The sequence below is a fragment of the Eretmochelys imbricata genome, chromosome 3 (assembly GCF_965152235.1).
Source record: "Eretmochelys imbricata isolate rEreImb1 chromosome 3, rEreImb1.hap1, whole genome shotgun sequence".
Taxonomy (NCBI): domain Eukaryota; kingdom Metazoa; phylum Chordata; order Testudines; family Cheloniidae; genus Eretmochelys; species Eretmochelys imbricata.
The window spans coordinates 11,982,565-12,009,336 of NC_135574.1; the positions used below are offsets into that span (position 1 = coordinate 11,982,565).

At 51.4% G+C, this 26,772-nt stretch overlaps 1 protein-coding gene across 1 annotated transcript; it reads right to left on the reverse strand.

The window, feature by feature from the left end:
- EFHC1 (EF-hand domain containing 1) lies at positions 1-16,825 on the reverse strand. The gene is made up of 11 exons (XM_077811514.1): positions 16,763-16,825; positions 13,408-13,629; positions 11,675-11,962; positions 10,294-10,443; positions 8,733-8,925; positions 8,131-8,351; positions 6,058-6,198; positions 4,573-4,786; positions 3,503-3,650; positions 1,984-2,197; positions 1-91 (listed from the first exon to the last, which is right to left on the reverse strand). Exons 1-11 carry the CDS (start codon positions 16,823-16,825, stop codon positions 20-22), a joined length of 1,926 nt encoding a protein of 641 aa, XP_077667640.1. The 3' UTR covers positions 1-19.
- Positions 16,826-26,772: the final 9,947 nt, after the last annotated feature.

Here is a 26,772-nt window from a genome sequence, read left to right on the forward strand (position 1 = left end):
CTCACCTTCTGGGGGCAGCTCAGCAGGAGAAAGCTCTGATGAAGTCATGGTAATTGATCTTGTTCTCCCCATGCGAACACAGGCTGATCAGCTGGAAAAGAAACGGCAGCATGAGGAGAGCAGAGAAGTACAGTCACATTTCTCTAAAGGGTAACTCCAGTGAGCAGCTCCTGTGGGATAGGACAAAGGGCCTCGTTCTTCCCTATAGGGGAGCAACCCACCTACAGGAGAGGAAAACTTTCCCTTATAATAGCCCCATTCACTCAGGAGTAACCTGCCCCATGAAGTTTCAACCCAGCGTCCTCCTCATTCTAGCAGGAAGAAGCCAAATGTTCCCCGCCCTTTGCCTACAGACTTCAGGGGATCCACAAGAACTGAGAGGGACCCACATGGGTGCCCCTTGCTCTGTTGTCCAGACACAGCAGGTTCCACTGACAGCTCCTACGGAACTGTTTCCCTGTGGCAGCAGCTCCCAGCCACTGCCTAAAGGCAGCAGAGGGAACTGGCGTCGGCTATATTACCATCCCTGGGAGCTTTCACGGGGGGAGGTAGAGTTTTTAATGGTGTCTTCTCTTCAACACCTTGGGATTATCATAATTCCTTTGAAAGATTTACTCACCCTTCATCACCTCGTTTGCACGGTCACTTGTGTGATGGATGCATATTTGGTTAATTATTTCTGTTTTGGAGGTAAGAATTAGCTGCTGCTGCTCGGTGCCTATTTTTAGCCTGTGGCTCTGGTATCTAGACTAGGGATCTAGGCACTTTATGTATTACACAGCTAGACTGGAGGGGCGGTCCTGGGGCTAAGGCCCTGGCTTGGGACTCAAAGCTGGGTTTAATTCCTGGCCTTGGCCGGGGTGACCTGGGGCATGTTAGTTAATCTGCTCTGAATCTCAGTTCCCCCATGTGTTAAAATGGGGATAACAGTCCCTCCTTTCTCCCATTATATCGGGTATGGTAGGAAGAGTCTCCTGCAGAATCTAATGCAGCAGGGCCCTGGTGATGAAATAACCTTGTTGCCTTTGTAATACCAAAGAAACAAGTCTTGCTCAAATGCATTGTTTTAAATCGGCTTGATCCCTTGGCTACCATCCAGTCTAATTTTCGCCAATTTTATTAAGAAAATGGGGGACATAGTCCCCAGGTTTTATACATTTCTTCAGATGGAGAAGTTTTCTGCACTTACAACTCTAACAGTTTATACTGAGGAAACCCAAGTTACCATTCATGTTCAACTATGTTTGGTTTCTTCTCTCACACACGTCGTTCTCGGTCCTGTTTCCTACAAGGCAGACTGTGATCTCTGCTGGCTTCTGCTCATGGCCCCATAGCTGTATTGCCATTGACCCTTATTAGCTAAGCCCATAAGGTTATCCAGCCTTAGCGAAAGCCTGAGGTGAAGATGGTGGAGATGCCATGCAGGCTTGGGCTTACTGTACCTTCTCGGCAATTCAGCTGGGATGTGGTACGCAAAGGCAATTGGTGATCAGAAGCTGCCCTGCAGGAAGCATGACTGTGGTGCCCACGACAACATAACCGTGGAGGGAGGCTAGTTACTTGGCTACCAGTGCTATCTTGGGGCCTACATGGAATTGGATTCCCACCTCCATCCCCCAGCTTCTGTTTAACCCACACAGGGGTGAAGTGGTTTTCACCTCAGGGTTTGAAGGAATTTCTCCCACCTCTTGCTAGTCCCACTGCCAGACTGTATGTGTGGGTCTCCTCTGCCTCTGGGGCCCTGAGCAGGAATGCTCCAGGAGGAGGGGGGATAGCACACAGTCTAGTTCATGGCATTGCCTGGGGATGGGGCACTGCCAGCAATGGGGCTTGGCTGCCTTCTATAAATGGACAGGGCAGCTCCTTTGGAAGAGCTAAGGCAAGAGAGAGAGGACAGTGCTGTTTGCAATATTACGTGGCTCCCAGGTCAACGTTTCAGCTAAAAGCCAAACTCCGCACATGCTAACCATGCTGCCTCCTGACCTTGTTAACTAGGGCATTGCTGACCGGCAGGTTGAATCGGTTGCAGAGGGCAAAGAACTCTGCCTTCTCGAGGAATCCGGAGCCGTCCTTGTCGTGGTGAAGGAACGCCTCCCGCATGCTGCTGTTACTTAAGTAGTTATGGTGCTTCAGCTGCTCTTGAACCTGCTTCACTAGCTCCTCCAGTTCCTGCCTGCCTGTCCCCGCGGCTAATTGGCTGTGGAGGAAGGAAAGGAGGAAATGACTGCATGCAGAAGTCACGCTTGACACAGCTGAGCTAAGTCCTTCTCTCATGTGTTCCATCAACTAAAATCTATGGGGGCCAGTCATGTTCCTGGGTTGGCCAGCTGTTCTTCCTGAATATATACAGGCAGTCCTTGGACTTACGACACAACTGGTTCCTGAATATCGCGTCTTAAGTCGAAAACATCGTAACTTGAATTTCCCATAGGAATGATGCTGGATCGAGCATTGTAAAGTCAAAACAGATGTCATAGTCAAAACACAATGACAATTTATAAACGTAAGGGCCGTTCATCGTAACTCCAATGTCGTAAAGTCAAGGACTGCCTGTAGTAGGCTTCTAAAGACACACTCCTTTTGAAGAACAAGGCCATCTGCTTGGTGGACAGGACATTGGGCTGGAAGGCAGGGGCCAAAAAGCCTCTGCCCAGCTCTGCCCCTTCCCCCTTTGCCTCTGTTTCTCTTCACTCCTTTTGTCTGTCTGGTCTATTTTGTGTAAGCTCTTTGGAGCAGGGACTGTCTCCTTCTGTGTGGTCATACAGAGCCAAGTGGCCCTATTCTCAGCCTATTCTCAGCTGCCATAAAAATCAGTAGCTGGAGCCCACAACAGCTCGGTGTGGCGATGGATGCCCTCACCCCAGGGAGAGGGGAGGGGAGGTCATATAAAATAAGGCTGAACAAAGCACTAGACAATAGGGTAGGGTCCCGTCCTTCACAGGCCAAGGAATGGCCCAAATGACCTACTAGCAATGGTAAGAGAACCGTCAGGTAGGCTTCTCGTAGCCAGAGTGCGACAAGAGGCGGCTGCTGGTACTGTGAGCAGTCACTATTACCGAGCGCCGCCATCCTCCACAGAAGAAGGATGACTTAACTGCTCCGAAGCAGGGCTGAAGAGAAATCTTTGCTACAGGCCTCAGGGCGGCGCCAATGCTCTTTAAGGAAGATTTCAGGCTCGTGGGCTGTAGTAGCCCCAGCTCAGCAGTTCTTATATAAGCAGCCTTAGTGGTACCTTGCATACACTGAATTCCTTCTCTCTGTGCCCAAGGAGGGGTTCCCAGAGTGGAACAATCAGCTGATCAGTCATTAGCCAGCAGTGGCCAGAGTAAGAGGCTAGAGCATGGTACCATTGGTTAATGATGGTCTATGTAAGATTGCACTAGAATGCACAGCACTAGGGCAGCTACTGCAAATAAATACTAGCCAGTTGACCAGCTAAAAGCTGAATGACTTATTAAGCCCAGCTCTCGCTGCCTCTCATGTGCTCGCCATTGAAACCTACCTCTCAGCTGCCTGCGCTGCCCTTCGGCGAGGGGCAAAGTGATCCCGCAGAGACTGCAGCGTTGCTGCAGGGAAACTCTCGACTTTGCTTTCCATGTAGTTCAAGACGTACTCGTCAGCATCGTTGATGATAAACCTGTGGCCAAATACTGGGCAAGCAACAGCAAACCAAGTGTTACTTCCGTGTGTGGGCGAGTCAGGTTACTGACACAGGAGAAGACAAGATTCCTGCCCTGAGGAACTTGCAATGTCAGAGCCAAATCAGAGCAGTTCACACAGTTTTTTATTGTCTTGGTGTAGGAAAAGATCTCTATGAATTCCATGGGCGTTTTGCCTATGTCAGGAGCCACTGAGTAAAGGCTTCAGGATTGGGCCCAGAGGAATTATACATTTAACACTGTCTACTTTCTAACATGCTTTAGGATCAGGGTTATTTTCCTCCATGGATGAACTGATGGCCCAGGCTCCAGGATTTCATGTGGCCCAGGGCTCCAGCATTAACCCTTAGAATGCTGGCATACCTCAGAACACCAACTGCACAAATGCTACGGAAAATATAGTGCTCTCTCTCTATGTATGGTAGAGACCAGATCACCAGCTAAATGAATGGAACTACACCATTTTCCACCACCTGCTGCATTTTACACTTGATCCAGAACTAACAGTTTGTAGGTGGAGGATGTTGTGTGCAATATCTGTGCAAAAAGGAAGAGTTTGTCTACACTTACTGGGAGATCGAAGCATGGCGATCGATGCATCAGCAGTCGATTTAGCGGGTCTAGTGAAGACCCGCTAAATCAACCGCAGATCGCTCTCCCCGTCGACTCCTGTACTCCATCTGAACGAGAAGCACAAGAGGAGTCAACAGGAGAGCGCCTCCCGTCGACATCACGTAGTGTGGACCCCGTAGAAAGCAGATCTAAGTATGTCGACTTCAGCTATGTTATTCATGTAGCTGAAGTTGTGTAACTTAGATCTATCCCCCCGTAGTGCATCAGAAAACTCATTTAAAACAATGAGCCTGCTCTAAAGAACAGATGCTCTAACGGCTCCATCGAGTTCCAGATCTACCTTCAACTGTGGCACCAATGGTGAGGTCCGCTGGCTCGTAGTAAACGGGGTTATCTGTAGTGGAGCCTGGCTTGGGGACTTTAGTTTTTCCTAAGTATTTGCCTCCAATGATGCCTGAATTGCGGACAGGCGGCTCATAGATGCCGATCATGTCAGTGGAGAGGAAATAGGAGAGAATGAACCGGCGCTTTCTCTCCTCGGGGTTTGGCGATTCCTAGAGAAGGGAAGGACCGGAGTGGGTTGTGTGGTCAGGAAACACATATTTGGACATTCAGGGTTAGCTGCTTTCCTTGGATACTCACAGATTACTCCTATACACCCCCAAGCAGCCAAGGACTGAACCTAGAGCTTTCTTTTTTACGCCTGTCTAAACACCTACAGTACTTGGTTCGAGCCCCTGCCTGAAGAAGGCAAGAGGAGTAACCAGCCTGCTGCACTGTAATAAAACCACAGACTACGTTCAACATCGGGATATCAGTGGCTCATTGGACTACTCCCAGCCCAAACTATTGCTCAGCATGCCTAACCATGGCAGAATCTGGTCCAGAACTACCAAACTCACTCATTACATCCACGTCTACAGCACTCCAGGAGCAAGGCATATCTTGTATGAAGTGACTCATCCCACAAAGAATGATTAGCTGTAGAATTAAAGTCTGTATCTCCGTGAGGTCTGGGCCGATTCCAGCTCCTAACCACAAGACGAAACCCTCTGAGCACTCCACTGGGTTTATGTGCTTAGATTAAAATTAGCTTTGATCTGAGCACTAAATTATGGCCTTCGGGAACGAATACAGCCAACGCGAGAGAACAGCCACAGCACGCCCCTTAGAATGTGGGAGGGGCAGACATCAGCTGACCCAAGGGTAGCATGGGAACAACCACTACATCGCAGAGGCCATGCACATGGCAGCCTCAAAGCTGCTGCTGTGTGAAGAACACAGCTCTCAGCTGGGCTCCCTCGCCAGCTTCCCAGCCTGCAAATTGCCCGACAGTCCTGATGTAATGATCCACAGCTGGCTTCTAAAGCTGGGATTAGCCCCGGGGAGGAGGGGGCAGCGTGCACAGGTGCTGGCAGGTGTTACTGGAAGAAGATGATGTAACGGGGCATGGACATGGGGCGAGGATGGATGACAGTCAGGTTCAAGCGGCAATACTCCTCATATGAGCATTGATCCAACACCTACTGAAGTTAAGGGGAGTCTTTCCCTTGACTTCAATGGGGGTGTGGTGCAGGACCATGTAATATTGTCTGGTCCTGCTTTTATTCTGCCTTACTATATTACTGCTTGTCTTAAAGGCCATACTGGAACATGTGACCATCCTCAAACAGAGGGCTGTTCGCTGGTGGCTGCTGAAGACCTTTCTTGTAGTGTTAGCTCCCTCCACTGCTATCTTTTGTTAACTGAGAACACACCAGTCCCCCAACCCTTCTGATTTGGAGGGTGTAACCAGGTAGCGCTTACTCATGTACCAAGCTCTCACCAGTGCAACCTGATAGCGCAGCACCTTGTGGTCATTCTCTAGCATCTTAATAAAGTTTTTCCTGGGGGGATGCGGCAGTAGAGAGAAGCAGTTCTGCAGGGAGTCTTCGAGGAAGCCGTAACCGTTGTAGGGAGGAATGATCTGCACACACAAAAGACAGGAGGCACATGTGGTTACAACTAACAAAAAGACAGTGGTCAGGAAGCGGCTCCAGGCAACCATTCTCTGCAGCGCGAATTGTGCCAGTTCTGAATACCTTCCCCGCGGGCAGTGCTGTTTTCCCCAAAGCTGAGCCATGATACCCTGGACTGTACATGTAAATCAGCAGGCCTCCCATGACTTCGGTTACAGCAGCTGACCCTGTGTTTTACATACTCTGAAAAGAGGCTCTGGAAGAACAAATCTGAGTTTAAGGCCAGAGGGACCAGCAGGTCATCCAGTCTGACCAATCTCCACTCAACCCCCGCAGCCACCCCCTCCCCAAGCCAACAACCAGCATTAGATCAAAGTATACCAGCCCACAATGGGACAGGCAGAGAGGTGCACCAATCCCCGGAAGCCCCTGCCTTGTCAGGAAAGTGAGGGCATTGCAGGGTTTCAGGTTTATTGTCTTGACTTCAAATCAAATGTGCTCCAGCCAAAATATGTTTGTTTTTCTAGTTCCAAAGCCTGCAAATTCAGCCTCAAGCTCGAGGCTAAAGCTGGGTTCTTTCCTTTCCAAATATCAGGTCCAGGAGTTTTGCAGGCCTGGGGATACCCATGCAACCCTATAATCTTCAAGGGGGTTCACAGCTGTAACTGATTGAAGCCAACTAATCCATTCTGTTGACAATACAGATCCTGTGACTTAAGCTCCTAAATCACTTAGGCCTAATGGGAGTTAGTCTCCTAACTATCTTTGAGGATCTGGGCATTAGCCATCTTGGCAAATGTTACCTATAATCACATTTCAGAGCACAACTGCTCTGTAATATGGTAGCCACCCCGAGAGCAGAGAACATGGCCAAACTGACTCACCAACTCAACTTGAACACCCCGCAGTTTGGAGGTAACCAAGCAACGCAGATGTTTCCTACATGAGCTGTGATGTTAAGCCTTTTCCCACTCCTGGAATGGCATCCCAATGAAAGTATTAGCCTCTCTGGAACTGCCATAGTGGAACAGATCAATGGTCCATCTACTCCTATATCCTCTCCCCATGACTGGCCAGAACTGGACATTCCAGAGGAAGACATAGGCCCCTTCTGCAATAATGTGCCTACTTGTGTGCAAGTCTACAGTGTACAGGGGCTACAAATGTCTCCTTACTTCAGCTACTCACCCAACCCCCTGAAGCCAGAGGGGTGATAGCCCCAGTACTTTTTAACCGTATGTACTCTCCTTGGCCAAAAGCCTGAGCTGTTTGTTCAGTTTTCATGGAGTCTTTAGTCAAGAAGTTAGTAGGACTCCACTCCCATAGAAATGTAGGTCTGGAAGGAACCTCGAGTCCAAACCCCAGCACCAAGGCAGGACCAAGGAAACATAGACCTCCCTGACAGGCATTTATCCAACCTGTTCCGAAAAACCTCCAGCGATGGGGACACACGAATAATTCCTGCTCTGAGTCAGGGCTGCAGAATTTGGCTCTGAGTAGGGACCTGTGGCAACTTATTAATATCAATATCTAATGAGGTTTATTGGTTTTTAAATCTCAGTACTCAAAGCAAATTGCACAAGTCCACTCATCACTGTGGAAAAGGCACCAGGCGCGTTCCAGAGCATTAGAGGATGCATTTTGCTTTCCAGCTGCCATGTCATTCAGCAGTGGAATTAACCTTAGAAGTAGAGAGTTTTCCAGTAATTCACTGCTATATAGGTTAAGACTCACAGCCCTACTGCCCTGGCTGACACACACTAGACTTTCCCTCTGGCGTCCCCTTAATCTGACTCTCTTGAGCAACACCACAACATTAGGAGAAAGTATTTCTAAAAGGCTTACAATAATGGTACTTAGGAGTCCGAAGGGTCTTTGCCTTGTACAGACTGTTGGGTTTCTCCCCCCCTCACCCCGCCCTGTGAATTTTCTCCCAGGACCTGTGGCACTTCCTCTGGTGGCTTCTTCTTTACATCCACTGGCTGGAAGTCAGTGATGCCAAACTTCTCGTAATAAAACTGTCTTGTGAACTCATCACAGTCGTAGATGAAGAAACTGCGCCCCAGGAGGGTGACGGGCTTGCCAACAGCGAAATCTTTGGCAGTGTACCACTCCAGCACCTCCTGATTGGAGATCTCCAGCACGCAGCGGGGGAAGGTTTCTGGGGAAGATCAGGGGTAGAAAAGGCAGCTCAGTGAGCTAGATGTCGTCTTTATTACTGCATACAAAGCAAGAGATGAGAAAAGCCTGTCTGTATGTGAAAGGTATAAACAGCTTCAGGGGGCCGGTGGTGGAATGCCTGAGATGTCGCACTTGCTTTGGCAAAGCGGCAGCAAAAGGTTAAATGTTTTAAAACCAACAGAGATTGTTTCTGTTGGAAAGAAATTGTAAACTCAAGAAAGGTTCCTGGGATTAATTACATAGACGGTATATTTATAATATGAGACACGCATGCCCTGCGTGCATCCACCCATCTATGCTCATGCACACACACAATTCCTACTAACAGAAAACAGGTAAAACCCCAAGCACAGACTCTTACTCATCTTGTCCACAAAGCTTTTGGGCAAGTGCTGGCGTCTGATCAGCACTGGGAAAGGGTCTCTGCCATCGTTGCGCTCATGGAGTTCCCGAACCTCCACCGTGTCGTCCGCCAGGTAGTAATGGATGATGAAAGGCCGGTTCTCACCAAACATGTTCTCGGTGTCGTCCCATATGGCATAGAAGCGAAGGACCTGCAGGTGTTGGAGAGCAAAGCAAGGCCCATGAACCCAACATGACACTAAAACATGCCCTGTCTGGATTAGGCCAGTGCAATTTGCGGGCTGTGTATGCAGAAGGATCCTGCCCTGAGCACAGGGGTGCCAGTCTGCCTGTGTTAAGCACTGGTGAGACTGGCCTTGAAATCCTGCACTCATTTCTGGGTTCTGGTCAGCAAGTCATTGAGGGAGGCAGTTCAGAGAAGAGAAGCAGAAATGGTTCAGCAGCAGGAGGTTTTGACTAAGAGAACCAAACAGAACTAGCTAGGCTAGGCAGCAGCTGAGGGGAGAGAAGACCCAACCACAAATATCTGAAACACTACGGAGGAACAGAAATTATTCAGGTAGTTCAGAAGAAATTTCATCAAAGGAAATATTGGGGAAAATGCCCTAGCACTGAGATGTATCAGTCCCCAAGGGCAGCACTGGGACATTGATATCTAGGCTCAACAAAGTACTAGAGAATAACAAAAAATGCCCTAGCACTGAGATGTATCAGTCCCCAAGGGCAGCGCTGGGACATTGATAACTAGGCTGGACAAAGTACTAGGGAATAACAATCTAGTACTGGTACAATGAGGTGGACTAGCTGATCCAACAGGGCTCGAACTGCGACCACTTCATAACAGAACTTCCTTCCACCCCAGATCACAGGGAGACACAGGTGGCAGGCATCTTGCTCTCAACCATCAGGCTGCCTAAACGCCATAGCTACTCTCAGGTGGGGCTGTGGTTTATTTGCCCCAGAGGTCAAAATAATCACACAGCGATGGATGTTTGCAATGCACCATCATTACCCACTGAGGTAGCAGCTAGCTGCAGAGCTGGGTTATAATGTGCCTTTCATGACAGATGTGAAATCAGGAGTCTTCAGATGCCAAACAGTCACTGCCCCTGATGCACTCAGGCAAGTGGCTGGTTACCCTACCTGGACATAAGGCTTTCTGGAGCAAGAAAGAGAGAGAGGAGGATCTAGAGTGCAACAAAGCCCATTGCCAACTGTGTCCACATATCTATTCAGGGGACACCATCATAGGGCCTAATCACATCAGCCACACTATCAGAGGCTCGTTCACCTGCACATCTACCAATGTGATATATGCCATCATGTGCCAGCAATGCCCCTCTGCCATGTACATTGGCCAAACTGGACAGTCTCTGCATAAAAGAATAAATGGACACAAATCAGACGTCAAGAATTATAACATTCAAAAACCAGTCGGAGAACACTTCAATCTCTTTGGTCACTCGATTACAGACCTAAAAGTGGCAATTCTTCAACTAAAAAACAGACACACACAGAGAACAACCTAACCCAAGGAAAGGCACCTGTGCCCCACTCACCTGCTTGTCAAAGGTCAGAAACTGTTTGAGCTGGTCAAAGTTCGATGGTGTGACGTACATGCGCATGGGCATCTTCCGGAGCTCCGTGTACGGGTCGAAAATCATTTTCTCAGGAGGGTTCAGCTCAATTCCTTGGCTCTCCAGAAATACCTGGGGAAGTGTCTGGGCCATTAATGCTGCGATGGGTTCTTAAGGTCAGGAGGCAAGGAAAGCTCTGGGCTAGGTTTGGGAGGGTATCAGCAAGAGCCTGTAAGCTCACTGTTAGCAGTTGCACCTAGAGGCCCCAATCCCAGTATGCTAGGTGCTGCACAATAATCATAGACTTATCGACTTTAAGGTCAGAAGGGATCATTGTGATCATATCATCATAATTAATAAAGGTTTTTAACTGTCAGTTGCCTCTTTGTTTCCACGGACCTTTCAGACCTCTCTGCAAGCCAGATCTTGAAGTCCTGCCTCAGGTTAGACTCGGGCAAACCTCCCATTGGCTCCACTGCTGGGAGTTTTGCCGGAGTAAAGACTGAAGAAGGACTTCAGGTCTTGTCCCTTTATGTTTCTATTACAAATCAAGAGGGCATGGCTCTCTTTTTTGGTTTAATTTGTGATGCCCCTGGAAGGCGCCAGCTCTGGAAAGCAGAGCCCTATTTCTATACTCACGGCACTCACCCGAGAGAGCCACTGAAGCCAGTGGGACTGCTCGCCTGCCTATGTCACCAAGATTTGGCCCAGAAAACATGCAGCTTGGGAAGCAGCAGCACAAGCTTCCCCATCAGGGAACTGACCCCTGAGCTGGAGAGATCACCACAAGGCCTTAGAAGGAAGGGTCAGGCTGCATGGCTTAGTAGTTCTGGCCCTGAGGATGCCAATTTATGCTAAATATAGTTGCAGGTTTGAAATGGGAACTGGACGGCATCATCAACTCATTTCATATAAGCCACCAAACAACTCTAGAGTAACTTCAGGGACTGGATCTACAGCTGGGATAAACAGGCATAACCCCACGGACTTCAATGGTCATTCAGTTCCAGTTTGCACCAGCTCTATAAAAGAGATCAGTCTACATAACGGGTTCTCAATGTGTTGGCAGAACCCTGCGGGGTGGGAGTGTCAGAAATGGGTGTCAGGGGGTCATGAGTGATCACCTCACCTGCCCCATGGTCTTATGTGGAGTGGGGCCCCAGTATGGAAGAGGATCACCTCACCTGCCCCATGGTCTTATGTGGAGTGGGGCCCCAGTATGGAAGAGGCTGAGAATCCCTGATCTTACTTTTGTGTGCTGGGATTAGTGGGCTGGGAACAGAGCAGGGATTCTAGTGAGCTTTGCCCATCGCTAACTCCTAGGATTCTCTTAGTCGGCTAGTTCCCTGCATCCCTGATGCACCTGTGTGAATGGGTCACAGTCGACTATGCGGAAAGTCTTGCCATAGATGGTGATGTTCATGCCCCGATTCAGGTCTTTCCAGTGGTAATGGTCCCCGCGGTCATTCTTGGGAATCCGCTGGCGTTTGATGAGCTTGCCCTGAGGAATACCAGAGTTCTCCACGATGGGCTCCATGATGGACATGCTGTCGTCCTCCAAGTAGTAAAAAATACCCACTTGGCGGATCCGGAAATGCTCTTCTGTGGATATGGGAACATCTTCCTGGAAATAGGCATCAAACTTTAACACCTGTAATGTGGGGAAGGACCCCGGAAGGAGAGAAGGAACTCACATTAGTGACGGCATTAATCAAAGATCTTGTTAACGTTTGCCATCTGCTTTGACAACATGGGTCACTGGGATTAGTATTTATCATGCCATCGAGGGCCCCAGAGTCTGACCACAGACTGCCTGCAAGAGCCTCAGGGGAGCTCTCATTGCTGGTGGTTTTTCTAGAGCCCAATACTTTGTAAATTTTTCCCTTGTCTGAGGCACCCAGGGACCGAGTGTAAGTGGCTCGAATAAACATAGCTCCTGCCCCCACGAAGGATCTCCAAGCCCTTTACAGCCAGGGGCCGCGGCTGGCACATTGCTGAGCTCTCCAGTTCCCATTGGCGTAGCTTCCTGACATACACGAGCTTCTTTAATATGCTCATCCCCTCAGAGTCAGTGTGGTTGCCGAGCTCCCAATAGGGGAAGCCATTCTCTCGTTCTCTGGCTCCACTACTGATGAGGTTTCCTGTGCTCTACTGGATTTGAGAATCTGCCTCATTCTCCTGCAGTTGCATTTGCCCTGCAGGCTGACAGCAAGAGCCAGCCTGTGCGTGGGGAGGTGGTGGCGAGGGAGGGTCAGGGCACAAAGTGACTGCCCTGGCTTGGGCACCCTGCCCAAGTGCAGCCACAATCACAGTTCCTGTGCTTGGGCAAAGCACAAGGAACGTTTCCTCCATGAGACTCCAGGCTGCAAGGGGTGTAGAGTAGCTAGGGCCATGGACCTGTCTGCCTCTCCACACCAGCCCACAGAGCTGTCCAGGCATGCTATGGGGAGCAGATGGTGCCACCCTAAAAGCTGGCACAGCCTATGCATTCCCCGTTGCGCTCTCCGAGCTCAGAGAGGGATTGCAACTTGCTGGGGCATGATCCCTCCCAAGCTGTGCAAAGGGTGGTGCTGCAGGTTCCTTAAGGACACAGTCTGGCTCGAAGCAGACACGCTGACGACGACTAATGCAGGAAGTCTATATGGGGCAGTACAGGCTTTAGGACGCTGTGGTGATGAGCACGGTATAAACTCCCAGATGACAGCTCGACAAACAGGAGATGCCCCCTTTGCATGGGACCTTTAGGTGCCCGGCTCTGTTGCAGTTCCAGCATAATTTTGCAAGGAGAACATGAGAGGGTGGGACTTACCAGGGGATGGTTGTAAAGTGAAGCATCTAGAGTTCATCCGAGTTCTCTTTTAAACTACTGGATATGTCCTTGCGTAGCTCGAGGGGAATGCTTTATAATGTTTACTTACTGTAATCCTCTTCGCAAGCAAAGAAAGCCTCTTTCAATCCAGACATCAGTTGTCTATGACTAAGGACTACGGCAGCTGGAAAATACATTCTATACTGTCTGTGTCCCCGCACCCTGGCGTTCACAGCTCACAGCCCTGGGTTTGGCTAGCAATGCTCCTGAACTAAGGCTTTCTGTACCTTTTTGTCGAAAGCCACATGTGCTGGAATGAAGTCGGAAGGTGGGGCCTGCTTGGCTTGCCCGTAGGTCAGCGTGGGTCTCTTGTTGGACAGTTCATCTAATTCAGCCTGGGACAGCTGGTTCACGTAGAGTCGCTCCCTGCCTATCCCCATCGTCGGTAGCCGCAAACAGGCAAAGCCATTCCTATAGCCCAGTGTCTGGGAGCGATGGAAAGCCGATTTCTAAGGAAAGCAATTCAACCATTAAATACAATCTGGCACCAGCTAGATCTTGATATATGAAGCAAATTCTTTCACCAAAAAACAGCTCAAGGTGTCAAATATCCTGAAAAACGACAGTGCATTTTATTGTAATTTCTCGCAACAATTATTAATTTAACCTTTCCTGGTCCCACTTAGCCAAAGGAGGTTGCAGAGAGAACAGGTGTTTTGGGGAGCTGGCACTGGATTGGAAATCAGGAGATCAGTGTCGATAGATCCTCCTGCTCCAAAAGCTCATGCCAATCTAAAGGAGAATCTCAATTTGTTCTTAGCAGGATAGAGCCTCTGACACACTGTTGAGCCATTCTCATTCCATGCTATAGAAGGAGGTGGGAACCAGCACATTACAATGCATGGAAAGAAAACGCCTTCCGCACCCCGAATTTGCAACCAGTTCAGCCTTGAGCACGTGAACAAACAGCCCAGTGGTTAAGACTCTAATCCTATTTATAATCCCAAGGCACCAATGGCATTCCAAGTACTTGCCCGTTTTTCCTTAAACCCAAATACAGCGGCCTCGGCCAGTGCTGCTCAGGACAGAGCAGCAGTGAAGCAAGCTGGTTTTTTAAGGGAAGTTAATAGCCAGTTGCACAAATATTATACTTGCCATAGAATAACGATTTCCTGGTGGTAAATAAATGCCAGGGCGAAGCAGAGGTGGTTGTGGGAAAGACAGCTGAGACAAAACCAAGATGCTTATCTATGAAAGCAGGGGCCAGCAATCCTGTGACAGAGTAAACTGCAGTGTATTTGGGCCCGATCCTGCAGCCCTTAAAGGCATATAGGCAAGCGCCTAGGTGCCGACTGGAATTTTCAGAAGTGCTTATCTACGTCTTTAGACCCCTAGGTGCCTTTCCAGATCGGGCCCATAAGGACTCCCAGTGATATTAACAGGACCAATCAAGTGAGTCTGGCTTCCAGTTCAGGACTCTCCTACCAAATGACTGACGTGAATGTAAAGAGACAGCCCCAAATGTAAGCTATTGCATCTGGTCTCAGCTACGCCAGCATGTATCTGAAGGAACACCATTGACTTCAACGCAGTTCCTCTGTTTGCTGGTTCAGAGCCCATTCTCTCCCTCAATGAACACACCAACCACCTTTCGCCTTCCTCGTGCAGATTGCTGACACCAGCTCCGCATTTTTGAGCAACCCTTTAATAATAGCCCGACTAGGCAACTCCTGCTCGTGGCGGATGGTTTTGCTAGAAGATACGCTCCAGTTCAAACAAATTAATTCAGCAAAGTTCTCTGGCCTGTGCTATAGAGGAGGGTAAGCTAATGACCACAATGGGCCCTTCTGGCCTTCGACTCTAGAAGTCAATGTGAATTACACCAGTTGTCCTGCTAATGTCAATGGAACTACTCACATGAGTATGGCAAGCGGGATTTCTACAGGCCAGAGGAAAGAAACATTTGGACAAGGAACTAGATTTGAGGTTCAAACTTTCAAGGGGCTATAACCAATGGTGAGAAAAAATATTTAAATAGTGACGAGCTGGGACAAAGCCCTTTTGATAAGTGTGGGGGCAAGGAGGGACAGCTCTTCACTTCTCACTGGCTTGTCTGGCTGATTGTGTGCTTCAGAATGCAACTGGCCAACAACCAGTGTTAGAGTATAATTGGAAGAGTATCTGGGGAACATGAGAGCCCATTGGGGGACATTGGGTTCCCAGGAGGGTACAGAGCTATCAGGCCCCATGGGGCCCAGAGGTACCTAGCCTGGGGATATCAGATTCTCATGGGGGTCCCATCCCTATTAAGGAGGGTGTGAGGTCCATGGGGGGCTGATGAGACATGGGACCACTGGTTCCAAGAGTATTGGGTACCAGATCTGGGGGAGGGGATTGGGTCTCAGGGTCAGGGGTATCAGTCCACGGGTATCAGGTCCCAGGGGGGATGGGGTCCAAGGGCTGGGGAATGAGGGGAGGTATCCGCTCGCAGAGAATTTGTGTCCCGGAGGGGTAGGGGTGGAATTGGATCCCAGGGTTGGGGGTATCAGCCAGGGTATCAGGTCTTGGGTGGGAAGTATCAGGTCCCAGGGGCTATCGGTTTGGGAAGGGATCCAGTTCCAGGCTTAGGCGGGGGAGGGAATTGGCAGAGGGATTGGGTCCTAAGTGGTATCTGGTCGGGGGGGAGGATTGGATCCTGATGGGATGGGGCAGGGGATTGGGTCCCAGGGAATCGGTCGGGGGAGAGTATCGGGAGCCAGGAGAATCGGGTTCTGGTGGGAGCTTGGTCTGTGGAGGGGAAGGGAGATCGGAATCGGGTCCGGGAGGGGGGGATCGGGTCCCGGTGGGGGCTCAGGTGGGGGGGAAGGAGGATCAGGGCCCGGGGGGGGCTCTGTCCGGGGAATGGGGGGTGGGAATCGGGTCCCAGGCAGGCTCGGTCCGGGGGGAGGGGAATCGGGTCCCAGGGAGGGGCTCGGTCGGGGGGGAAATCAGGTCAGAGGGGGGATCAGGTCCGGGGGGAGGCTCTTTTCGCGGCGGAGGGGAATCGGGTCCCGGGGGGCTCTGCCCGGTGGGGGCAGGGGGAAATCGGGTCTGGGGGAGGATTGGGTCCCGGTGGGGGCTCAGGTGGGGGGGAGGGAAGGAGGATCAGGGCCCAGGGGACTCTGTCCGGCGGGTGGGGATGGGAATCGGGTCCCGGGGGGAATCGGGTCGGGAGGAGAATCGGGTCCGGGGGGGCTCTTTTCGGGGGGGGAGGGGAATCGGGGCGGAGGGGGGATCGGGTCCCGGAGGGCTCTGCCCGGTGGGAGCGGGAGGGGGGGTTCGGGTTTGGGGGAGGATCAGGTCCCGAGAGGCTCTGCCTGGTGGGGGCGGAGGGGAACCGGGTCCCGGTGGGGGCTCTGTCCGGGAGGAGGGGAATCGGGGCGGAAGGGAATCGGGTCCCGGGGGGCTCTGCCCGGTGGGGGCGGGAGGGGGGGATCGGGTCTGGGGGAGGATCGGGTCCCGGGGGGCTCTGCCCGGTGGGGGCGGGAGGGGGGATCGGGTCTGGGGGAGGATCGGGTCCCGGGGGGCTCTGCCCGGTGGGGGCGGGAGGGGGGATCAGGTCCCGGGGGGCTTTGCCGGGCTCGCGGGCCCGGCTCTCCTCACCGTGGGGTCGCTGAAGGCGCTGCCCGGCAGCAGGGGCAGCCCCTGCACGGGATGGGCGCTCATGGCCAGCGGGCGCCCGGCGCGGCGGCTCCGGTCCCAAGCCTACCCCGGCGCCAGGCAACGCCGTCACCCCTGGCAACCGTAAACATTCCAGAGAGCGCATGCTCGCCAGGAGCGCCGGCGGCGAGGGATGCGCCGCCTCTGGGCATGCGCGATGGGGGTGTAGCCGGCTCCTGCCGCGGGAGTCGGGGGCTCGTGCGAGTGTTTCCCGGGGGGGGAGGGGCTTTGCCCAGAGAGCGCTGCCAAGCCCCACCTGGGCAGCCCCCCCCCCACCCCGCCCGCCGTGACAGGGTGCGGCGCTGCCAGCACGGGAATGGGCAGGGACTCGCCGCACCAAGCCCCTGCCCCTGCCAGGGCCCCTTCCACCTGCTGGGCTGGGGGTCCCCTGCCAGGGCCCCTTCCACCTGCTGGGCTGGGGGGCCCCTGTCCCCGCGCTAGGGCCCCTTCCACCTGCTGGGCTGGGGGGCCCCTGTCCCCGCGCTAGGGCCCCTTCTACCTGCTGGGCTGGGGGTCCCTGCCCCCCTGCCAGGGCCCCTTCCACCTGCTGGGCTGGGGGGCCCCTGTCCCCGCGCTAGGGCCCCTTCCACCTGCTGGGCTGGGGGTCCCTGCCAGGGCCCCTTCCACCTGCTGGGCTGGGGGTCCCCTGCCCCCGCGCTAGGGCCCCTTCCACCTGCTGGGCTGGGGGGCCCCTGTCCCCGCGCTAGGGCCCCTTCCACCTGCTGGGCTGGGGGTCCCTGCCCCCCTGCCAGGGCCCCTTCCACCTGCTGGGCTGGGGGTCCCCTGCCAGGGCCCCTTCCACCTGCTGGGCTGGGGGTCCCCTGCCAGGGCCCCTTCCACCTGCTGGGCTGGGGGGCCCCTGTCCCCGCGCTAGGGCCCCTTCCACCTGCTGGGCTGGGGGTCCCTGCCCCCACGCTAGGGCCCTTCCACCTGCTGGGCTGGGGGTCCCGTGCCCCCCGCGCCCTACGGCCCCTTCCACCTGCTGGGCTGGGGGTCCCTGCCCCCCTGCCAGGGCCCCTTCCACCTGCTGGGCTGGGGGTCCCCTGCCCCCGCGCTAGGGCCCCTTCCACCTGCTGGGCTGGGGGGCCCCTGTCCCCGCGCTAGGGCCCCTTCCACCTGCTGGGCTGGGGGTCCCTGCCCCCCTGCCAGGGCCCCTTCTACCTGCTGGGCTGGGGGTCCCTGCCCCCCTGCCAGGGCCCCTTCCACCTGCTGGGCTGGGGGTCCCCTGCCAGGGCCCCTTCCACCTGCTGGGCTGGGGGTCCCTGCCCCCCTGCCAGGGCCCCTTCTACCTGCTGGGCTGGGGGTCCCTGCCCCCCTGCCAGGGCCCCTTCCACCTGCTGGGCTGGGGGTCCCTGCCCCCACGCTAGGGCCCCTTCCACCTGCTGGGCTGGGGGTCCCGTGCCCCCCGCGCCCTACGGCCCCTTCCACCTGCTGGGCTGGCGGGGGGTCACACACCCTGGGCCGGCCAGCCCTCTGCCCCACTGGGAGTGTGCACCAGTGTGGGGGAGGTCATGCTACCGAGGAGTAAGCGGAGTCGGGAGCGGGGGATAGTTCCACTGTTATGAGGCACTTTCCTGGCTTATACACAACCCCGGTGAAATGGGCTAGTAAAAGGATCTGAGTCCTCGCTGCCACTTCCTTTACCCAGAGGCCTGCCTGACCTCGAGGACTCCCACTCTCCTGTGTGGTCCTCGTAACCCCGACAAGCCTGGGCCCAGGATTCTTGAGGGACTGAACCCCCAACCTTGTTGTGGTCACTTAGGGCAGGGGCTAGGGTGTCCCCACTCCTGGGTGCTCTCTCCGCTCTGGACGCTTCCCTGGCTCACTGATCATTACATATAGTTCAAGCAAATACAATTTATTAAACAGCAACCAATTTTTAAAAAAAAAGGAAAAATGGGAAAGGTTAAAGGAAAACACATCACCCTGCTCTGTGGCATGAGGATATCACACCCAGCCATCTCTGGAACATAAGGGCAGTTCATAGTTTGTTCCTCAGATGTGCCAGGCCTCCCTTCCAGGCCCTGGCTGTGCTGCAAGGATACTGTGGGGTCGGACACTTGCTCTCGCGGTGGCCATGCGCCTTCAGGCTCTAGGTGGGAGAGTCCTTCTTCCCAGCTTTCCCCTCCCTTCCCCCCCCTTCCCCCCGTCGCGGTTATGATCCCCTCCAGGTTTGGCCTGCAAGGCCTCTTGGCTGGGGGTGTCTCCATCTGTGGGGCCCGCTGCCCAGGGTCCTCCCTCGTTTTCCCCCCACTGCTCACTGCACCTGGCGCCAGACTGGTCCAGCCCCATCACTGCTGCTGCTCCACCCCCGGTGCAGCTCCCTGGCTGCTCCTCTGGCCCCTCTAGATCTGTTTGCTGAAGCTCTGCTCCCAGCACAGCTGTCTGGGCTGCTTCTCTGGCCCCTCTGGCTCTGGCTGGTGTGGCTCTACTCCCAGCACAGATCTGCTCCCTAGGCTGCTTCTCTGGACCCTCTGGCTTTGGCTGGTGAGGCTCTGTTCCCCAGGTGAGTCCAGGTTCCTGCTCTCTCCTTAGCTCGGCACAACTCTGGCCCATGCAGGCAGCTTTAGCCCACACAGGACGGGACCCCTGGCCTCCTCACTCCCTCATTAGCCTGCCCACCCTGTCAATCAGACTGATCTGGAGCGTTGGCCTCTCCGCATTGTCCCTGGTTTCCCATCGACCCTTCCCCTTACTTTTGGTACTGGGAGTTGTCCAACCAAACACCACCCCACACTAAGTTTTAGTAAGGGGGCAACAGTCCCCTTACACAGGCAGCATTGCAGCCACACACTGTGGGCTGGCCAGCACCTCTGTCCTGTTGACACCCTACCCATCCCTCCCAAACCAGGACCCAGTGCTGCCAACTCTCATGACTTTGTCTTGAGTCTCATGATAATTATTGTTTTCCTTAAAGTCCCCACTCCTAGAGTCAAATGGACAGGTGATAATTTCAGCCTTCATTCTTAAAGAAAAGGCACATTTCTAGCCTGTGTGGCTGCAGAGACAGTTTCAAAATGTGGGCCCAGTGCACCCTAAAGGCTCAGAACGCAAATCAAATCACCAAATCTAATATTTTTACATAATCTTATGATTTTTAGTGAGCCTGACTCATGATTAGGGCCCCACCAAATCCACAGCCATGAAAAATGCACCACGGACCGTGAAATCTGGTCTCCCCCACCTCGAAATCTGGTCTTTTGTGTGCTTTTACCCTGTACTATACAGATTTCATGGGGGACACCAGCGTTTCTCAAATTGGGGCTCCTGACCCAAAAGGGAGTTACAAGGTTATTTTAGGAGGGGGGTGTCACAGTACTGCCATCCTTACTTCTGCACTGCTGCCTTCAGAGCTGGGTGGCCAGAGAGCGGCGGCTGCTGGCCAGGCACCCAGCTCTGAAGGCAGCACCCTGCCAGCAGCAGTGCAGAACTAAGGGTGGCAATACCAGACCATGCTACCCTGAAAGCAGCGCCACGGCCAGCAGCTGTGCAGAAGAAAGAGTAGCAGTACCGCAACACCCCCCCCCCCCCAAACACACACACACACAACTCCTTTCTGGGTCAGGATCCCTACAATTACAAAACCGTGAAATATCAGATTTAAATAGCTGAAATCATGAAATTTACAATTTTTAAAATCCTCTGACCATGAAATTGACCAAAATAGACCCTGAATTTGGTAGGGCCCTACTCATGATTTTTGAACGTTTGGGACTGGCCATACTGAGGGCCATTCCAGAACCTCCCCCGCATTTCACACACTCTCTTCATCCCCAAACAGCATCTATGCAGGAGTGGCCAGCTCTTAAACAGGGACAGCTGTGGCGTGGGTAGGGCCAAGGGGGTGCATCCAGGAGGGGTTTGTTATCTAGGGTAACAGCCTTCCATGTCCCATACACACACAAAGTGAGGGGTCAGGCTGGCTTGGGGCCTCCTCTGGAGGGGCAGGGGTTGGTGGGGAAAGCCCCTCCAGAGGGTGAGGGTGGGGAAGGCCAAGTGACAACATGCAACCATTCTGCCTGGGAAGGTTCTGGGAAGTGCACAAGCCCACAGCCTGCCTGTCGTCCGTGTCACCATAGCAGTCAGCTAATGGCTCCTGCAGGTGGCTAGGCTGCAAAGGGTTAGAAAACCCAGACAAAATATAACAGGGACACTAGGACAGGACTGGGACATTCCTGTTTTTCAAGGACACAAGGTCACCTTAATGGTCCGCCCGCAAAACCTGAGAAGGCCCACGCCATTGCTCTAATAGTGCAAATAACTAATAAAATGCAGAGACACTTAGAAATGCTTCTTACTGAGCTGCACTTCATGTATCTTTATCTACTGCCTAGTGTCCTTCTCACTGTAAAACCCACCCTGGCCTGTGTTACAGCAAAAGATAAAACACTGTGACGGAAAGGAAGGATTTTCTGCTATGTATGATTTTGTACCATAAATAAAACATTCAGGGGGGAGGGGAATGGCAGGTTGACTTTTAAAAAACAATCTGGCTCCTGTATCTTTCATGCCATTGTCCTTTAATTCCTTGGAAGGCCGGTGGCCACCTGAACTGTGCACCATCGTTTTTTTCACAACATCAAGGCGGCAGCAGGAGCTATCTGTCTGTCCATCTTCCTCAAATATTTCAAAGGCACCTATCACCATGACATTTAGGCCTGGGACAATTAAAGGTAGCATTAAATGGGCACAAAAGGGCTCTGGTCTCTCCTCCTTCCACCATTACCATGTGCCCCCCACTCCTTCCCCCTCGTCCTTTATTCTCCTCCTCCAACTGCTCTTCTCTCGCCTGAGACATCTTTCTTTTCTGAGAACACTCAGATCCTCCTGCTTTCAAATCACAGGGTCTACCTGAGCCACAGGAGAATCACCATTCACCTTTAGCACTACAGACTCTATGACACACCACTGAGCAGTTCCAATTGCCATTCTACAGCAGTAATATGGATACACACTGACCACTTCATTGAGATATTCAGGAGCACATTGTCAGCCACAGGAACAATGGATTTGCTGCATTATCTTGTACACAGCTGTTGTTTATGTTGCAAGTGTACATCATAATATGCCACGGGGTAAGTGACTGCTGGACCACTGCAACTTAACATTTCCTAAACTGGGCCTGGTTCTGTTCCTATTACAGACAAAACTCTCATTGGCTTCAAAGGGAGCTGGGATCAGACTCTGGTGAATTTTAACTGTGAGCTTTGCATTTTACCCTGAGGTTTGTTCCCTTCCTCTGCACATAATTTTTATCTCCTTTAAAAAGATGCAGTAACAAGGGAGTGGAGAGACCTTCAGAGAAGATGGTTGTGAAGAAAGCACTCCTCCATCCCCAAATCCTTGAAGCAACAGACAGCGGAGGTGTGGATCAGTCAGCAAACTGAATTATTTTCCTGCTGCCTTTCTTTATCAGAAAACTACAACAAAGGCCATGCTGTAGCGTGCGAGCGGGCAGTGGGACGCGGAATTCTGCAAATGGAGGTCGGGCAGGGAGAGACACAACCCTGGCCCTCGAGTGGGAGAGAGAGCAGAAACCAGCCGTGGTGAGATAAAAAAGGGGGCGGATGAGCTTGGAAAGTAAAATGATAGATTCAAGGCCAACTGGGCTCAAAGAGAGGAGATTAAAGAGAGGCACAACCAGCCGCTGGGCCTAAGCTATCACGCTAATGTATTTATCCCCATGTGAGCACCTCACAATCTCAAATGGATTTATCCTCACCATACCCCTGGGAGGCAGGGTAATGCTATTATCCCATTGTACAGATGGGGAAGTGAGACACAAAGGCCCAGATTCTCAAGTCAAGATTTAGACTCCTACCTCCATTCATGTCAATGAAAATTAGGAGCCCAAATACCTTTGAGGAGCTGGGCGCAAATGCCTTTCCCCCGGCCATATAGGAAAGCTGCCGCAGAGCTGGAACCTGTGCTCACCTGGTGGTGAGTCAGTTAATCCCTTCTTGCCCCATGCTCCCAAAACATTCCTATCAGGTATTCTGGGAGGAGTGGGACCGTTCAGAAAAACCATTTAATGACTGCAGTAAAGCACAAAAGAGGAAAAATGGTCCTGTGGGTAAGGCACCGGCTTGGGACTCCGGACAGCTGGAGTCAGTTCCTGCCTCTACCCTTTGTGTCCTGAATCAATCTTCCTGTGCCTCAGTACCGTATCTGTAAAATGGGGATAGTAATGCCTCCTTTGTCTCTCTCGTCTATTCAGATTTTAAGCTTTTTGGAGCAGGGACTTAAAATGTGTTTGTACAGCACCTAACATCCTGGGACACAGATCCTGATTGGAGCCGCTAGCTCGTCCCGTCACACAGCTACTGAGTAACACTACAAAGAGGTCAGACCTGGTGAACATTCAAGCCACAAAAGGAGTGAGTAGGCTTCCCACATGAGCTACTTCACTATGTTCCATTGGCTGGTGCTGCATGGGGTTAATTTAACAGCAGCCACCCTGTGATGTACCATGACCTTGTTTCCCCTTCTGTGAGCAAATCCCTACTAGCTGATAGCCAGGTAATGGGAAGGAGTGATTTTTAGTGCTTTCTTATTTCCATCTAGGGGCATTTTCTGTTAGAGTGATAGAAAGTCTGTCTTATCCAACCTCAGCCAGAACAAAGCAAAGAGCTGTGAGGTCCTGGACATTGGAGATGGCTGCACTGTTTAAGACCACAAGGAAGGGCTTTGGAGTTGTAAGCTTCAGATTTAAAACACTTATGGCCTGATTTTCAGAGGCAATGAACATCCACAACTTTCACTGAAGTCAATGGGAGCTCCAGGCAGTGATGGACGTTGGTCCAGCTGGGACACAGGGAATGAAATTTTCTCCTTTAACGGGCTAGTTGGCTGTGGAAAGAATAAAATGAAGCCAGCATAATTTAAACCCATTTCCCAATCCCTGGCCTAGTTAATGCATGTTAACAAGAAGCTTCAGGAATAAGACCAGATAACACTTTTGAGTCACGGCGGATGCTCATTACTGCAGTATCTGGGTGCCCCAGGTGAAAAGTTATGCATTCAATAAAATCTTCCCCACTCCTATTAATAATGCCAGAAGATATTAAAAAAAACCCAAACTTTAAACCTCACTGTAATTTTCCCCCTTGATGTTGTTTCACTCTTTGCACTTCACTCAGTTTGGGCTGGGTTAGTCAAGTCCACTTTTTTTCTATTTACAGTCAGTTTCAGGTTTTCATGCAGCTGTTTCTAATATCACTGAGATGTATAAATAAAAAACAATCTCTCCTCTCTGCATCCCAAAAATCCCTATCGTCGATTTTTTTTAAATCCTCTATTCTGTTTTGTAAATTTCCCATCCCCTCAATTTTGTATTTTTCAAACATTTAAGATTTGAGCCTAAACTGCCCATTTAAAAGCTTGACTTTGTAACTTCCATGACGGATAACACTTTAAAGAAAGGAATCCCCTGCACTGGAATACATCTATTAAATAAGAAGTATCCACACTGCACGGAGTTGATACCGACTCAAATTCAATCTTTTTTTTCCCTTAGATCATTTGGAAGTTGTTGTTTTTTTCTGTTTAAATAGTTTCCTCTTTATTGTAGGATCTGGGGGGAGGGCAGTTATGCAGATACTGCATTCGTGGCATGAAGAAGCATGCTTTCTGCTGCTGAGGGTGAGGAAATCTTGCCATCTGGTGGAAGGAAATGCAAACACAGTGCAGTAGCCAGGGGGCACAAACAGACTCACATGTTGTTATATATGAAAGGCCAAAAAAACTAAAAAAACTCGGTAGTAGAAGGAGGAAATATTCCCATCTCAGATTCCTGGAGACAACCTGTATAAGTCAAACTTTCCTCCCAGGGTTTACGAGCTCGCTGGAAAACAGTGTGTAGTTGTAGGTGACCAGATGGCTATAGCCAGGAGGAACAATGATCAGGAGTTCTGACCTTAACTCAGCAAAGCACTTAAGCATGTACTTAATTTTAAGCATGTGATTAGTCCCATTGACCGTCAAGAGCACTACTCTCCTGTGCTTAACTTTAAGCACACACTTAAGTGCTTTGCTGAATCAGGCCCTGCATTCATAGCTCTGCCACTGATGCATTGTCACAATCTCTCCAGCTAGTCACAGTTAACCACTTTGTGCTTCATCTGTACAAGGGAGATAATACCTACCTGTTGTGAGGTGTGAAAAGTGCTTTGAGATCTACAGATGAAAGACAAGTAAAGCACATTCATTATTATTATTTATTGTCATCAACTTTTTAAGGCCAAACTTTCTGGTGAACAACTTACAGCCATGACCATCACATTCCCCCTCCTGTTGGTGGAGTTACAGATTTTACGTTGCACCCCTTCGTCTTGCTTTTATAGATTTTATTACTGAGGCTTTTGAACAGCTGTCAATACAATACAAAGTTTTCAGTGGTCTCAACAATACAAAGTTGGGGGACAAATGAGGGAGGGTTTGTGCATAATACTTACACCTCTCCCACACTCCCAAAGAAAAAAATGCAAAACTCACTACTCCTGTTCAGTAGGAAGCGATGCTTTTAAAACCCAGCCAGCACGAGATGTAAATACCAAGGCACATGTGTAGCCTGAAGCATGCACCCCAGTTCTGCTACATGAAGCACTCAAAGTAAATTCATGGTTAATGACCCCCTCTGCCTTTACCCTCAATACCAAGACAGCTCTCTTGGTAAAAAATCAACCAGTAAGTGTAATCATGAGGCTACAGATGGCAAAGCTGCTGCTTCTAACCTGCTCATTCCCAATGAGCAAGTCCGAAGAGTGAGCAGCATAATACACACTGGATCAGATCCTCAGCTGGTGTTAATCAGCACAGTTCCAATGGGAAACACTGATCCACACCTGTTAAAGACTTGGCCCTTGGTCTCCATCTGAGGGTCATGTCCCCCAAGGAGGTTTGTGACCCTGTTTCCCGTAGCCAACCTACCGAGGTTGATGTACTCAGCCTCTTGCGACCAGGTCATCATCAGATGCCACTGCTGGCTGAGCTTCTCGTGGGAGGCCCCAGATCTGGCGCAAAGGACTCTAGGAGCAGGAGGAAGACCAGCTGCAAATGGCCGTGCGAGAGCTGTGGAAGGAATAACAGGCTGACAGCCGAACATGACGGCATTTACGTCCTCTTAGGACCAACCCTCAGCGAAGTCAAAGGCAAGACTCTCGATGACTTCATTGGGTTTAGAGTAGCACTGTCAGCAACCGGCAGCCAGCCCAGGAGTGCATACACAAAGGTCCACATGAGCAATCGCCAGCCAGCTGTGTAAGGCACAAGTACAAGACGACTTGGGAAGAGGGAGGGTTTGTGGTCTGGTCTGAGAACAGACAAGACTGGCTCGCTCACTGGGAGAAGGACGGCAGGGATGGCACTAACTCCAGTGCTGATGAAGCACCCTGTGTCCTTAGGACGTTATCTGAAAAGCAGCGTTGGTCAGTACTTCCCTGCAAAGTCAGCTCCATCATTCCCCGAGGAGGTCAGTTAGTGGTCACATTTGCAGGTGTGAGCGGGGGTAACTGCTCAGACTGAGAGTTAACATGGGAACACCGAAAAAAACAACCCAGGAGGAAAAAATTAGTTGATTTGTGACACCAGTAGGTGGCGATATAGTGTCACAGAAAGCACCAGGCTTAGTCCTGCCATTAAAAGCGATACACATTCTTGTCCCCTGTGCTTTGCAAACACTTGCGCTGAGATGGCATGGGTTAGTGTATCCTCCTCTGTTGGGACACAGCCTAGTTCACATCCTTTGGAGGAGCTACGCTTGGTCCACACACAGATTTTGTACCAGCATAACAGGTTAGGTTAGGGATGTGATTTTCCCCCCCGCTATAGTTATACTGGTACAACTTCTAGTGTAGATGCAGTTATATTGTACAAAGGTGCTTTATACCAGAATACGTTATTTCCATTCCTACACAGAAACACATTCACACCACTATAATTGCATCCACACTAGA

Bases quoted from the DNA above. Each gene is read 5' to 3' on its own strand.
- EFHC1 (XM_077811514.1), bottom strand. From the start codon at position 16,825: ATGAGCGCCCATCCCGTGCAGGGGCTGCCCCTGCTGCCGGGCAGCGCC. The intron at 10,444-11,674 runs GTGCATCAGGGA...ACACTTCCCCAG, and splicing joins ACTGTGACCCATTCACACAG to GTATTTCTGGAGAGCCAAGG. The intron at 8,926-10,293 runs GTGAGTGGGGCA...CAACACCTGCAG, and splicing joins TTCTGACCTTTGACAAGCAG to GTCCTTCGCTTCTATGCCAT.